Here is a 16,461-nt window from a genome sequence, read left to right as displayed (position 1 = left end):
ACCAGTGAAAGGCCACTTGCCCATTTGCACAAGGCACCAGGCCTTTGCCAGGTGGGAATTTGTGCCTGCCTGTAGGATTTGTGGACTGCTCAGCAAGAGGGACAAACTGCAAGAAAAAAAGCGAGCTCATGCGCACCAGCAGCAAACTGAGCCATGCACTGCGTATGCTAAATGAGTCAATTTATTATCAGATGAAGTTTTTTGCTAATGCTTCTCTAGCAACACACTCTTCCCTCCCTAGCGAAGCCAGGACTAGCTTGGCAAAGCCTGACATTCCAGTAGGGGGTGCTGGTCTGAGTCCAATAACTTCTCTTCCCTCTCATCTCTGTCCCCACCCCTGGCCTGACTTGCTGTTTCACCACCACTTAACACACAGTCAAGCGGCCTGCACCCTGTTTAGTGTATTATTGCTTTATAAAAGCAGGAGTAGGTGCCCATCCCAAATGCTGGGCTCCATGGCCTAATTTAATTTCATAAAGTTTAAAGGCTCCTTTTCCCAATGTGAAATAATTACCTACCAGTGGATAAAACAAACCACAAAATAGCTCCAGCCTGAACTCCTCCGCAGCTGGAGTTGGGGGATGGAGGGGCGGGGGACGGGCAGACCTTGTACTGTGCCCTAAAGGTTAACAGACCTGGTCTCTGGCAGGCTGGGGGAGCGTGAATTTCAAATTTGGCCTCCTCCCAGAGAGCACCAAACTAGCAAGTCCCTGCCCAGCTACAGCAGTGGTTCTCAAACTTCTGTACTGGTGACCCCTCTCACATAGCAAACCTCTAAGTGTGACACCCCCCCCCAATAAATTAAAAACATTTTTTAATATATTTAACACTATTAAAAATGCTGGAGGCAAAGTGGGGTTTGGGGTGGAGGCTGACAGCTCGCGACCCCCAGTAATAACCTCACGACCCCCTGAGGAGGGCCCTACCCCCAGTTTGAGGACACCTGATCCAGAGGAAGGGGGTTTGGCTCACTGTGCTCTCAGCTGTGGCCCTGTGGCGTGAAGAGAGGTGGTCTCTCAGACAGGACTTCACTGTGTCATCTCCACAATTTAGGCTGGGACAATCAACCTTAGTGAATGGCTGGCCAGCTGTGCCCTGAGCTTTTTACAATCAGAGTCACCAACGCCAGCAGCTGTGCCTTAATGACTTTTCTGGTCTAGGGGTGGGTGAGTTCAATATTTATTCCTGCTTCAGCTGCCTTGAAAGGGGACATACATGAGCTGTGATACATGGATTCAAGGATGGTACCTAGATTCTTGATTACTGTAGTGGCTGCCATAAGTGCTTGTAGTGTGTTGTCCCCTGAAATGCTACTGTATCATTTCCTACATATCTGATTTGCTGTGAATATCACCATAAATATCCATAGGCATCCGATAGCAAGAGGACCTAGGGAGAAATTATTGTTCGTCTCTCCTTAATGGCAGAAACATACAAATTGCTGAGCTACAACAGGGCTTTAGCCCTCTCTACAGAGAGACCAATAAGCCCTGCACTGAAAGTGCATACATAGGGCTGTATTTTCACACACACACGGCTCTAAAGTTACACCAACAATGTATGTGGATGTGCAAATAGGTAAAGGCTCAGGCAAACATACAAGGGAACATAAAATGGGTAACTGTGCAGTTACTTGTGTGTGCAAAAGCATATTTTACTGGCATACCATAAGGGCTTTTTAGAAACATTTAGACTTAAAAATTGATTTGGACACTTGAAATGGAAGCCCTGGAACAATGAGACCACCGGGCCCATTAAGGATTTGTAAATGGAACTCTCCAGCCATTTTCTCCTTCACAGATGTCTAAAGAGCAGCCCATTTCACCATGTGGAAACAACCATTTGACTACATATAATGTAGTGACTGGCATTTGGGACCGACCCTGAATTACTACCGTCTTGCTAAAAGTGGATTTGGGTCATCGTTTGCAATGATCACTGTAAAAGACAAATTAAAATGTCTTTTTCTGGGGTTGAGTTCTGTGATGACCCTGCTCTGGTCCCTCTAGTAATTCCATTCTCACAGCATCTCTGCTCAGTTTTTAGGTACTCGCCTCCTGATTAAGCCGAACATCTACAATGTCTTTAATTTCAACCACTGCACTGGAGCCATTAACCCTCTTGACCACACCCTCATGCAAAAAGGGTTTCAAAGAGATTTAATAATTAGAAGACAGAGTTTTAGTGGTGAGAAGTGCTTTTCTACTCTGAAGCTTTCAACTAACTGGGGTGGGTCCAGTTCTCTTTGAAAAATAGCAATTTTCTGATCAGTCTGGAACTCTGTGGTAGAGAAACCAAGACAGAGGGCTTCACCAAGCTCCATGAAATCCATGCTGGTGACCAGACAATTTATCCAACATGCTTGGCTGCAGAACCAACCAATAAGACATGTTCGCTCCTGATGTCCAAGGTAGCAGAATCTGTAGTCAGCCATCTACATTGGAGAGAGACACTAAAGCCAAAGCACTCATGCAACAGGTGGCCAGTCACAATGAAAACTTTAGAGGAAAAGCTAATTGCCATGTTAAATGTTAGGCAAGCTTCAGTACTTGATGTCCCCACTCCGTCTCTGGTCTATGCTGGCTCTCCTCACCCACAGCTGCAGTCCCTTAACCTCTCTCCTCCCATTTTATAACATGCCCCTTACTTGTAACACTGATATCAGCCTGCCCTAGACACCCACCTAGAGAAGGGCACTAAACGATATTAATTATAAACAGAAAGTGCAAAAAAGTCAGTGTACTGGAAAAAAGTGTGTAGTTTTTGCAGACAAATTTCCAGGACAAGCATTAAAGCTGTAAAACAATGTGGCACATTCACACTAAATGATTTTATAAAATCAAGATGGTCACAGCTGACTTGAACACAGTGCCATAAACATGCATTTACAAACATTAAATCGCCAGACCACCCACCAAAACCTTTGTCTGGAGTATCTTTACTAAGCCCCTGTGCAGTCAGGGTGGGGGTTTACAGCTGATTTAGATTCGTGTAATTTTAAATTTATTCTGCCCGTTTCCAAGAAAAAAAGGGCTATTTTCTTGTTAAGAAAAGTGACATGATTTAAAACTATTTTAGCACAAATACAAATAGAAGTACCATGTAGACTCTAAATATTTGTCCATTTGTTCAACGATTCTTTTCTGCCCCACTGGGATATCTGTTCTTGGGTGTGAGTCCTCCCAGAATTCTATATTATTTCTCTTTAACTGGTTTATTACAGTGGCTCCTGCTATAGACAACTGCACTTAGGGGTTCACTACTGCAGTGGTTCTTAACCTGTGGTCCGTGAACTAGGTCCAAGGGCTCTGCTAAAGACTTGGCCTGAAATCTGACTGAACAGAATTCAACATACATTCAAACAATACATTTCCTAAGGGGTTTGCACCTCCATTTGAAATTTTGTAAGGGTCTGCAAATGAAAAAAGGTTGAGAACCACTGCACTAGTATGTCCATTATAATCTCAGAAGGGACGCAGGCTGACTGCAAGCTGAGGTTTACTAGGGAAAGCCTTGGCCTAATGGAATTTTTTCCTCACAAAAATGACGTATGACAAAGCTCCTTGGGGCAGGGACTATGTCTTCCTATGTGTTTGTACAGTGTCTAGCACAATGGAACAACTGATCCTCACAGAATAGTACCCAGTGGTCACAGTCAGAAACTGGTTAACTTAAATGTTTTTGTATTTGCCAGATATGAACATGAGAGCCTTCCCCTACTCTTCACTGTCCATTAGGAGTCTCTGGAATCAGTAAATGCAAACTGGCCTGTACCTAGCTGGCAGAGTTTGCCTGAAACACCCCATCCTGCTAACAGGCATTGATTATACTGGGGAATGCACAGTGAGTTCTGCTAACTCACAGAGGCAGGTGGCTCATTACCCCACTGGATACAAGGGAAGAGGGAGTAGCTTTCTAGAAGGAGGCGATCTAGGGTATGGGCTGAGTAATGCAGCGGGAGGAACACTACGAGCAGCCAAGCCTGGAGAGAAGTTTTGAGCTATGTATGTTATAATTAATTTCTGTGGTAATAAAACAGAACCCTGTGAGAGGAGTGAGTATGGACTCTATACCATGTGTGGATCGTTTTTGTGAGCAGCCTGGGAAAGATACCTGCTCACGTAGACCAAACACCATTCCGTATTCATTCCCCTTGCCCCCCACTTCCATTGAAGTGGTACAAGTATAGTGAGATCAGAGGGCTCTCTCTCCAGTGAGTGACACAATAACTATCAGTTGGGAGCCTGAATTCCCAGTCCTACCAAGTAAAAACATGTTTAAATTACAGTGATGAATGACCTACTATTGCAAAAAGAGTACACATTTCAGAATATGCTCCATAATTATCTGAATACAACAAAACCTTAGTGCTAACAGAAAAGCCATGCCAGCACCAGGCAGTTTCTTGGATCAATGTATTAACAATTAACCCTCTGATTCACCAGCTAGAGACTTAGGGCTTTGGCTACACACTGCCATAATGTACACTAGAGGAGTGTGAATTCTAAAGCACACCAAAGGTGTTGTACGCTAAGTGGCCTGCATGGGCCCTGCTGGCATGCACTCAAAGAACCCTACTCCACCTTAACATAGTACTGCTTGTAATTATAAATAATTATTCCTTTCCATGGTGCTGCACTTTAGAATTCACTCTCCTCTACTGTGCATGGCTGCACCATGTAAACCAGCACTTAGCTTTAGCAGGGAACCAGATACAAATGCTGCAATACTTCTCATAGGACCCATCTGCATTACAGATTAAATAGTCAGGGGAATAGTCACATTATAATGCACACAATGTTTTACCTCTGTTCCATACCAGGCTAAAGCCCAGACTCAGCTGTACTGGTGGCATAGGTGGTCTCTATAAAGGACTGTTATAGGCTGAGAATACACACGTATGCGACTGCTGTTTTATACTCAAAATAGGTTAATAACCACTTCTCTGCAATCTAAACAGTCATTTCATTATTGGCCAATCACAGCAGCAGTAACTAATGTTCTACTGTAGCTACAAGAGAGTCAAAATGATTCGACAGACGCAATTTGCTTTGCTAATGTCATTGCTTGTCAGCTCTCCCTTTTCCATCATGCCAAGCAGGGATCTGTCAATAGCCAGTAGACCTAATGGGTGCTGCTGTCAGATGCAAAAGAAAAGCAGCTCATTCCAATGCACAAAAGAACTAGCAAATAGGCAAAGCCATAATACCGAGAGCCATCAGTCCCAATGCCACCTCTCTGATCTCATCTTGAGAGCTCTCAGGTCAGCCACCACAATAAGATACGTGCCCCTTCTGAAGCGGCTGTGAAACCCTCTTTAGGGACCGTTAGCTGCCAGGAGTGTGGATTGTAATGGGGTAATCTGTCCCATCTAATTAGATACTAAGGGCTTGTCTACATCAGAAAGTTGCAGCGCTGGTGAGGGAGTTACAGCGCTGCAACTTAGGAGGTGTACACATCTGCAGGGCACCACCAGCGCTGCAACTCCCTGTTTGCAGCGCTGGCCGTACTCCCGTTTTGTCTCGGGTGTAGAGGATCCAGCGCTGGTAATCAGGTATAGACACTTACCAGCGCTTTTCTTGACCTCCGTGGAATAAGCAGGTATCCCAGCATACCTGAGGAAGCCTCTGGTAATCAAGCTGGTCTCCTTCCCCGGCTTGCTCTCGCGTTCCCCGAGCAAGCAGGTCTCCTTCCCTGAGGTTTGCTGGGTGGTTCCGGGAACACGAGAGCAAACCGCGGCGAAGCTGGTCTCCTTTCCCGGTTTGCTCTCTAGTTCCCCAAACCCCCGAGCAAGCAGGTCTCCTTCCCTGCGGTTTGCAGGGTGGTTCGGGGAATGCGAGAGCAAACCGCGGCGAAGCTGCTCTCCTTTCCCGGTTTGCTCTCTCGTTCCCCGAACCCCCAAGCAAGCAGGTCTCCTCCCCTGCGGTTTGCAGGGTGGTTCGGGGAACGCGAGAGCAAACCGCGGCGAAGCTGGTCTCCTTTCCCGGTTTGCTCTCTCGTTCCCCGAACCCCCGAGCAAGCAGGTCTCCTTCCCTGCGGTTTGCAGGGTGGTTCGGGGAACGCGAGAGCAAACCGCGGCGAAGCTGCTCTCCTTTCCCGGTTTGCTCTCTCGTTCCCCGAACCCCCGAGCAAGCAGGTCTCCTTCCCTGCGGTTTGCAGGGTGGTTCGGGGAACGCGAGAGCAAACTGCAGCAAAGCTGCTCTCCTTTCCCGGTTTGCTCTCGCGTTCCCCGAACCCCCCTTGAAGCCGCCCAACAGCGCTGCAGTGTGGCCACATCTAACACCACTTGCAGCGCTGGTTGCTGTAAGTGTGGCCACTCTGCAGCGCTGGCCCTATACAGCTGTACTAATACAGCTGTAACAACCAGCGCTGCAAAATTTTAGATGTAGACATGGCCTAACTGTACAAGCCACACTTTGAAAAACTCTGAGACACTAGGGAAGATACCAGAGAAACCAGTAAGAGATTCAAAAGGAGAAAGCTTGTTTCTCCAAAAATATAAATATTTAAAGTATTTTGGAAGAGAAAAATACAATTTAGAAATTTCTTTTTTTAATCCACAATCCATTCTCTTCCCCACCCAGCCTCAAAGGTTTCAAGGTTAAAATTCCTAGGAGATTCCCGAGTGCTGGGTCTCAAGTCAGAAATATGGATGTAAATAATACATACAAGAACTGCTCAGAATCATCCCCTAAAAGTGCCCTTCTGCTGCCAAGATGTGTCATCTAGCAATCTGTAGTTCGTGACCAGATTAAAATTAAAATTCGATTAGAGTCCAGTGGTCCTCAACCTTTTTCGACGAGCCACAGAGGACCGTGGCAGCGGATGAGCATCCGCCAAAATGCCGCCAACAAGTGATGTCATCCAGAGGCGTTACCGCCGAATTTTGGTGGCATTTCGGTGGATGCTGGTCCGCCAGCTAGTACGCGGGTTCACTTAGATGCCCCAGCAGGGGCCACACTGGGGACCCCCTGGACTAGACTACTGCAGCCCAACTTAATATCGAAAGGTTTATACATCCCTAATGATAGCTGGAGTAAGAAAAATTCTGCTTTCTTCACCCAAGGCTTCTTTTCTCCCTACCATAACATATATTATCCATTGCAACCATTCCCAGGGCATACAAGATACCAAAGCGCTGGATGATGATATTGATGATACAGCCGAATCACAGACTGACTGACTTTTATGAACAAAATAAATTGAAGGAAACAGTAGTAACTTCTTCACAGTTTGGAGGAGGAGAACACAGCAAGAAACCTGAAATCTTAGACTCCCCAGGAATAGGAAGTAAAATAAAGCAATGAAGATTCTGGCTAGGAATATTTTGAGTTTACATCAGAAATTAAGACTAAAGATTCACACCAGAAGCAGAGATCTTACCTGCCATGGAGAAAGGTACAAAGCACATCAGACTCTTTGCTGTCAATGGGCCAAATTCTGGTCCCATCAAAGTCAATGGTAAGATTTCCAGAGACTTCAATGGGACCAGATTCAGCACAATGACACTAAAATAATAGGTCCCAGCCATTCTCCCTCAGTAATATTCAGGGATAAGAAGATTCTTGTGAAGCTAATTCAGCCCTTGGTATGGAAGACATACAATCTCAGTCAGACTCCCACTCAACCATGCAAATTTCACTGCCTAGTTCTCTAGATCAGAGATTGCCAAATATTTTGCAGAGTCCCCCTTAATAGATTCATGTCCCATGCTCACCCCTCCATAACTGTGAGGAGGGAAAGTATCAGGGAAGAGGGGGGGCTCAGTAGTCACAGGGGAACTGGGGTGGCTGGCTCCCACTGAGGGGGCTGAAGGAGGCCCTGCTGGGTGGAGCAGCATATCATTATTGCCAAGGTGCAGCCTTTTGCTCCCTGCTCACAGAATCTCTGCCGGCCTCCACAGCAGAGGAGCGTAACTGCTGGCTGCTGCAGTGGAGGAGTGAGATGGGAAGGGAGCCTGGCCTTGGCTGCACAAAGCCCCAAATGCATCCCGCTGAACAACCCTCCCCCAACCCTTGACCCTGGCCTTTGAGCATGGCCCTATCATGTTCTCGCACCCCCATTAATCTTATGGTGCCCCTCCCCGGGGGACATGCCTCATAGTTTGGAATCCTTTGCTCTAGATCAGTGGTCCCCAACCTTTTTCGTCTGGAGCCACGGAGGACCATGGCGGCAGACAAGCATCCACCAAAATGCCACCGACAAGTGGAGTCATCCAGAGACGTCGCCACTGAATTTTGGCGGATGCTTGTCTGCCGGCCAGTACGCGGGCGCACTTAGATGCCCCAGCGGGCACCATGGCGCCCGTGGGCACCATGTTGGGGACCCCTTCTCTAGACCTTCTGTCCTTTTCTAGCTAGCATCTGTAATACTTCAGATCCACCTTCCCAAACTCCAGGCTCTGTATCTCCCATTATGCTTATCAAAAAGCTACATTTTCAAAGACAGCGTTTTTAGTATGCACTTCGTTGCTCATTCATGTGCAACAATGCACCAAGGTAACTAGAGATGGGAGGACTCTTCTGGCCAAAATCTATCATCCACTTGGAATGGGTTGTCCCGTCCCCCCCCGCCAGATTTACAACAATTTGAGGTTCCAGTTCCCCTGGCTGTGGCACAATAGGAGCTCTGGACTGCTGCCTTTTTAAAGCCAACGTATTCTATTCCCCCAACAGCCCTAAAAGGCCTGACATGGATTGTGTTCAAACAACAGCCTGTAGTGTTTGCATAGTACTAGCTTCCATTTGGTTACAAATATATATATTTTTTATATAAAAATTTCCCTTGAATGATAATGGCTTAAATCATAAACATTTTTTGCCAGCTCTAGAGTCTTCCCTTGAGGATCTTAAAGTGCTTTACAGCCATCAGTGAGTTATGCCTCACAGCATGTATTCCACCCCAATGAGTATCATCTCCATTTCAATGAAGGGAAACTCAGGCATAGAGACTGCCCAACGACAGACACATCAGTAGCAGAGCTGTTCAAAGAGCCCAGATTTTCTGACTTCAGATCCCAAGCATTAGCCACTATAGATCATCCTCTCAAGAAAGAGAGAATTAAGGGAATTATTTTTCTCTGACAAACTTGAATTATACAAAACCCCAAACTAAAAGCACAAATAATTTGAGGTTCCACAAAGTAGCATTCCTTTGGCTTCTCCTATCCTCAAAATATTTCCGCAAGAGCAAGCAAAGCAGTTAGCAGCCCTGAAAATGGAAATCATCTGCGTGCTCTAATCGCACCTCTAAATTAAGCAGGCACCATTGTGTGCAAAACAGCAGATTTTTATAAAAAGTTTAACTAATAGGTTTTCTGGGTGCTAATTTTTGCTGTTAATTAAAATGCACGTCTCAAAGTATCCATCTTATGAGCTAATTTGCACTAAGTAAACTGCATCTTCTAGATCATTTTTCATTTGTTCATCAGCTTCTGCAGTAGCACATAAAAGTAAAGGCCCAAATCCTCCAAATGGATCTGTATGGACAAATCCCCATTAAAGTCGAAGGGGTTCCATACAAGTGGAAGGGTATGTGCTCTTAGTTCATTTGCAGGATTGGGGCCACATTTTTAAATGAATTTATTACTGGTGAAAGTTGTGGCACTGACAGCACTGGAAAGTGAAGTCATGTGGGTGTCACAGGATAGATACAGAACAGGCAGTGGGAAGGAGAGCTTTTCCCAGTCAGTTTGTTTCAACCTTGATCTGGAAGGACCATATGTGGGGTTACACATGTCCTGGCTCTCTGATCATTCAATCCACAGTCTCTCTGCTACGACTTTCGGAAAGACTGCCAATTAGTTCCAAAAGGAATTTCCTGCACTGAATAACTGTCAGATGGTAACAAAGGTTAGTCACTACCTGTCTCAGTGGGATTTAAACCAGTGATCTAGAAGTGAAATTATCCATATTCCATTTCTATTTCGTCGTCCAGGCCTTTGAAAACTGAATTCTACAGAAGGTGGCTTGAAAAATTTACCAACGACCCAACTAGCCAAAGGACTAAACATACTGACCAGAGTATGGAAAATGATCAGTGGGTGCTCACCAGGGAACTCCATGGGCAATAACCCGATAAGAAGCCCAGAGACTGATACGAAAGATAAGTAGGGGCTGCCCCCCTAGCTCAACTGCTTGGATTCTTACCAGGTTGCTATCCCTGGGTCCTGGTGGGAGGCTCTATCTTTTGTATCAGCCTCTGGCTAGAGATACAAATAAATGTTGTACAGCCATCCACCCTTCTCTAGCGGTCTATAGGAAAAGAGAAGCAGCTCTCTTTTCCCTTCCTGCAACCCCAGAGCATCATGGCTACTGCAAGAGAGTGGGGAAGAGTTTGCCCTTCCCCAGCCTTCTGGCAAGGAGGACCAAAAGGAGGAGCTTTAGCTTTCCTAAAAAGCAGCAGCACAATATTGATAAGATTTTTTTTTTTTCAACAGCTATTCACAGAAAACCCAGCATGCAAAACTGCCAGGAGTGGCATTAATTTCATGCTGCTATTACTTGGCAAAGCTATGGCCAGCAGTGAAGAGACCAGAGCTTTCTGCAGACTCAGGAAAACACCTGCATCAGTTCACATTTGGAAGGTTATCTTTGCAACCGTCAAGAACTAGAAACTTAATTTTTTTCCATTACAGAAAAACAATATTCTGCAGAAATTGATAGACTCATATACTCTAGGACTGGAAGGGACCTCGAGAGGTCATCGAGTCCAGTCCCCTGCCCTCATGGCAGGACCAAATACTGTCTAGACCATCCCTAATAGACATTTATCTAACCTACTCTTAAATATCTCCAGAGATGGATATTCCACAACTTCCCTAGGCAATCTATTCCAGTGTTTAACTACCCTGACAGTTAGGAACTTTTTCCTAATGTCCAACCTAAATCTCCCTTGCTGCAGTTTAAGCCCATTGCTTCTTGTTCTATCATTGGAGGCTAAGGTGAACAAGTTTTCTCCCTCCTCCTGATGACACCCTTTTAGATACCTGAAAACTGCTATCATGTCCCCCTCAGTCTTCTCTTTTCCAAACTAAATAAACCCAATTCCTTCAGCCTTCCTCAATAGGTCATGTTCTCAAGATCTTTAATCATTCTTGTTGCTCTTCTCTGGACCCTCTCCAATTTCTCCAATTGATCCATGTTCCTCTCTTGCCAGGGGCACGTCAGCAAGTGGGCTTTTAAGCCCTAGTTCTGAAGCTCTAACAAAAATGTTAATTACAGAAGTATTAATACACTGTACGACAGAGCTCTTCTCTGCACATCCCCCTTTAAATCACGGTTGAAATCAGAGTTTGGCAAAGGTGAAAAGTTGCAGTTACACACTGAAATGCAAAGCCAGGCCCCCAGCCAATCCAGGATATGTCTATACTAGAAAAATATTTCCCTTTTCCACATCAGTGGAGGTGCAACAAAGGTATGACTGCCAATATACACCAGCCTAAAGTTTTTATCACTGTCATGAAAAGTTGCTCAAAGCACCTGCACCCTTGCTAAAAAATGAGTAGTTTTTCTATTGTAGAAATGACTGGTGTCTTGCCTATTCTCCCATCTTGGCCTCATTTTCACTGGAAAACTGAACCATTAGTGATGATAATTTCAAAAACGGCCCCTTCTGACCTGGTTCTCAAACTGCTAGCATAGATAGCTTTCAGCATTGTTAGAGAAAGCACTAGAGACACCAGGATCTCCACACACACAAATATACACACATTCACATTCAGTAAATGTACAGAAAGAGTATTAATGATCCCCACTCCCATATTTTACACTTATCCTAGCTACAAGCTATAAACTTCACCTCAACGAGGCCTGGGCAAGAATATTGGCTCTTTCACATGCAATCAGAAATGGCTGCTTGTACAACGGCAAGTGCTGCACACATACAAAAAATTCTTTCACAAGCTTTATTATTGTTTATTTTTTAGACTAGCCTAGGCTAATAGTAAAAAAACAATTTCATGGCTCTTGCCAGGCCAATTAAGAGGAGTGAATCAGCAAGCAAGGAGATGCTGATATGATCCTAGATTACTGGGATCTCCTCTGTTCACAGTATCAATACAGTAAAAACCTATTCAAGAAACTCACAGCCATGCCATACGAACAAGGCATTCACTATTTCATTTCAGCCCTTCATCGCTTAATCTCGATGGATTTGTTGCCATCGGCTTCGGAGAAATTTTGCTTGTATAGCAGTTACTGCACCTTCACCCTTCTCTTCACAGCAAGCTCAGCAGGGAAACTTTCCCACTATATATATTATATATATATATATGTATATGTATATAAATAATTTTATGTTTTACAGTTGGTAGTATTTTAAAAGTTCTATTTTAAACACTTAAAATTTTGTAGGTAACTAAAAGTATTTTCTGATGCTCTCTAGTGTGAACAGGATAGTTTGGGTTTTTTTTGGTAAGTTCTAAAGCTATGACTAAAGCAGCATATTCTGTGCATCCCACATCCCCTCTTGCCTTGATTCTGGAGAAATCCGCACTAACAACCACCTCTCTCCTTTCTTCTTTGGCCACTTTCAAACACTCTTAAATTTTCCGGTCCTATTTTGTCTGACCTTCACTAGGTCGCTGACTTTTGATGGTCCTGGGGGTGACTGCTTAGAACAGCTTTCACTGTCTTATTCTGCCACTTGACAGGTGGTATGGCACCAATGTCTACGTTTTAGATACAACAGAACCTCAGAGTTACGAACACCTTGGGAATAGAGGCTCTTTATAACTCTGAAATGTTCGTAACTCTGAACAAAATATTATGGCTGTTCTTTCAAAAGTTTACAACTGAACATTGACTTGATATAGCTTTGAAATTTTACTAGGCAAAAAGAAAATGCTGCTTTCCCTTTATTATTTTAGTAGTTTACATTTACCACAGTACTGTATTTGCTTTTTCTTTTGTCTTTGCTGCTGCTTGATTGTGTACTTGTGGTTTTAACTCTGGTGTTCATAACTCTGAGGTTCTACTGTAATCAACAGAACTGTATTTTGCAACTATCCTACCTCAGAACATCCCCAAAGCTTCCTTCTGAGAGAGCATCCTCATTGCATTCTATCATGGCACCACCAGATTCAAACTGCCTATTCCAATTCGCCTCCCCTACATTGCACACCCACAGCCACACTACCACAGCCTTCGCTAGCTGGGAAAGAGGTGGAGGAGGGAGCGTGACCCTTGTATTACACAGAAGGAGATTGGATAATAATACTTTGCCCTTCTAGAGATTCTTCCATCCAAGCATACTGTGAGGTAGGGAAGTATTATTATCCCCATTTTACAGATAGGGAAACTGGCACAGGAAGGCTTGGTTTGCCCAAGGTTACACTGTAAGGTACATCTACAAAGTAAACCACAAAATTCTGTCGCAAGAAGTCTCACAGCCTGGGTCAACTGACTCGGGCTTGCATTATGGGGCTAAAAACAGCAGTGTAGATGATCGGGTTCGGGCTGAAGCCTAGGATCCAAGACTCTCCCTCTGCCAGGTTTCAGAGCCCAGGCTCCAGTTTGAGCCCAAATGTCTACATCGCTATTTTTTAGCTCTGCAGCATGAGCCCTGCTAGCCTGAGTCAACTGACCAGGCTCTGAGACTCACTGCCACAGGTCTGTTTTTGGAATGTAGATGTAACCCAAGTCACTAGGAGGGAAAGGAATAAAACTGAGGTCTCCTGTCCGTCAATTCTGTGCTAATGTTTACACTGTTTTTCAGATGCCTCCTTTCTCCTCCCACTAGCCTGATGTTCATCTTCCCCCATCCACACTACCCCGCCGGATCCGGTGGGTGGGGATCGATTTATCGTGTCTCGTCTAGACGCAATAAATCAATCCCTGAATACGCTCCCGTCGACTCCGGAACTGCACCAGGGAGAGAGGCGGAAGCAGAGTTGACAGGGGAGCCACGGCTGTCGATCCCGCGCTGTAAGGACGGGAGGTAAGTCGAAATAAGATACGTTGATTTCAGCTACGCTATACCCATAGCTGAACTTGTGTATCTTACGTCAACCTCCCTGCCCCCCAGGGTAGACCAGGCCTATGCTCCTTCGGAAGACAGGCTTCCTTCAGACACGCAGCCTCCCCAATTCCAAGCTCCAAAAGCAGTAGGGCCAGCAGTTCATTCCTATTTGCACTTACATACAACCCAGCACCAAAGCCAACTCTTAAACTACTGCATATCTTTAAAGACTTTTTAAAAGGGCATCAAGACATTTGCTCTTTTGAATTTGCACCTATGTACCTGCACTGTTTTTTTTAATTTATAAACACATACACACGTGCAAACATGTCTGAGACATGATGCAGGCATGTCTCTCTGGGTTTGTTACACTTACCCTTAACTTCAGAGCTACTTGGAATATAATATGTGCAAGGGACAGAGTTACAATTATTGTAGGAGCAGCAACTTTGAATTTCCTGAACCATTATGAGGAGTTTATGTCGGTTTTTTTGCATTTGATTTATATAAACTTATCAAACTAGTACACGGAGACATAGTTAAAAACAACAACCCATGATAATTTCACTGGGATTGGACTGTTTCAATATATAGTATTGCTGTTATGTAAGACTAAGTGCAAGGGATGCCAATGATGACTTAGGTAGCCAGCCTCTTGCTTGTCAATTCATCCAGACAAGAAACCTCTTCCTAACTCTTGGCAACATGTGAAGCACTGCAGTGTGCAGAAACCAGTCAGGAAGTTGGAATGCTCTGTGCTATTAATACTAGCACCAATAAGTGCAGCCTGTCCCAAATCCCCTCCTCAAAAAATGTCGACGAGTCTAATGCAAACCTCACAGCTGCTAATTTTACTTTCAGTAGCCTAAGCGCTTCAGATTTTGCTGACCTCTAGAATACTGCTCAAAGGTTGCTGCCTGCTTTTAACAAGTGGGCAGAATGCCATATGCCTGGAAAGGGCAAGCAGAAAGCCCTAAAATAATGGTTTAATTAAAATTTTAAGAGACACACCAAAATAAGACGGGATAAATACACTCAGGCAGGGCAAGATCCACCAGGAGAGTGAGATTTCTTTAACATGACAACTACCTGGGAAAAGGGGAGGGTGAGTGTTCCTTGCCCCTGCTGCCTCATGTGATGGAGCGGCAGCTGTTGTGAAGACAGACACCTGTGCACTGCACTCACTGCATTAGGGCCACTACAGCCAACACCACCACAGAGACCGAGGTGCTGAGCCAAAATGCTGTCAAGAAATAAAATGACTGCTTCTCCTGGATCGCTACTGAATACATTAAAAACATTAAAAAATCCTGTCGATCCCTGAATCAGAAGTCGATTGACCCAGTTTTGTTTTTTCCCAAGGAGATGAGGAAAAGGGGAAAAGCTTTTAGCACTTTGTTTTTGTTAATCTTCTGTTTTGGCAACATTCCATCCAATGGTGGCACTGCACTGATTCCAGTACCAGCCCGCCGTCTCGGTGCTGACTGCTTACAGCCAAACGGGAAGAGGGTCCTCCCCCACAGCCCGTTTCAATCTGGCCCGGTGGTGGACACAGATCCCTGTGCCGTCTCCCCTGCCACAACAGCTTCCTCCTGTGGGGGAGACTCTTCCTCGGCCTGCCCCCTGGAGGTGACGGTGGTCTCGGGGGAAATGCTGTGCGGCCCCTCCAGAGGCACACAGCCAGGGTGGTTTTTGCGAAAGTGTTGGTTGAGGATGGCCTGGAAGGGGAAGCTCTTGCCGCAAACGTGGCAATGAAAGGGCTTGTTGCCTGTGTGCTTGCGGATGTGGTACTCCAGCTGATCCTTGCGGGTGTACTTTTTACCACACATGCGGCAGACGAAAGGCGTGATGCCCATGTGGAGACGCATGTGCCGGTCTAGACTGCCTTTCTGGTTGAAGGATTTGGCACAGTAAATGCAGGTGAGCCGCGGGTTGTACCGGAACCACCGCTCAGACACTTCCTGTTCACGGAGATACTCAACATAACCGCTCACTCCAATCATGGCGGACTCCTCTACCTGGGCCAGACACATTGAAGACAGAAAAAGGAAGACAGTCAGCTAGAAAGAAACAGGATATTTTTAATCCTCTCCTGAGCACTGATCCAGTCAGACACTTAAGCAAGTGCCAAACCTTGAAGTCAATAGGACTACTCACATCTCAGCCTTAAGTACACACTTAAGTGCTTAGCTCAGTGGGGCTTTTGGTCTGAGGACTAATAGATCATCAGATAAAAGGCACCAGATAAAAGGCACTGCTGTAGGTCCTAACTTGTTCCGTGGGATCTGGGAAGATAAATATGGCTATCATCAGTATGGCACTTAACTGAATCGAGTTTTGGATCAAATGTACCAATGCTGTGTTCACTACCCAAGAACCTGGACCAGTACCCTTTTATTAAAATATTGGTGATTCCCTTTTCAATATTACTTGTAAAAAGAAAAGTAAGTGAATGGACAGAGATTTTGTATGATGAAGGCAAAGTAAGTGTATGAAAATTAC

General features: G+C 45.1%; 1 protein-coding gene across 5 annotated transcripts in view; it reads right to left on the bottom strand.

Annotated features, from left to right (window-relative positions):
* Positions 1-16,461, bottom strand: part of ZBTB37 (zinc finger and BTB domain containing 37) — a 74,125-nt gene that overhangs the window by 44,794 nt on the left and 12,870 nt on the right. For 3 of the 5 annotated variants that reach the window (XM_030571791.1, XM_030571792.1, XM_030571790.1), the window contains one exon: positions 13,911-15,977. The exons of 1 other annotated variant lie outside the window; for it this stretch is intronic. In XM_030571791.1, the coding sequence (XP_030427651.1) occupies positions 15,489-15,977 (489 nt within the window). In that variant the 3' untranslated portion in view covers positions 13,911-15,488. Of the gene's footprint in view, positions 1-13,910; positions 15,978-16,007; positions 16,245-16,461 lie in introns of those variants that run through there. One more of the 5 variants, XM_030571793.1, reaches the window with a different exon arrangement.

This window comes from Gopherus evgoodei, chromosome 8, assembly GCF_007399415.2.
Source record: "Gopherus evgoodei ecotype Sinaloan lineage chromosome 8, rGopEvg1_v1.p, whole genome shotgun sequence".
In the NCBI taxonomy this organism is placed as follows: Eukaryota; Metazoa; Chordata; order Testudines; family Testudinidae; genus Gopherus; species Gopherus evgoodei.
Note: the sequence above shows the minus strand (reverse complement) of the source record. Positions and strands in the feature narration are given on the sequence as shown.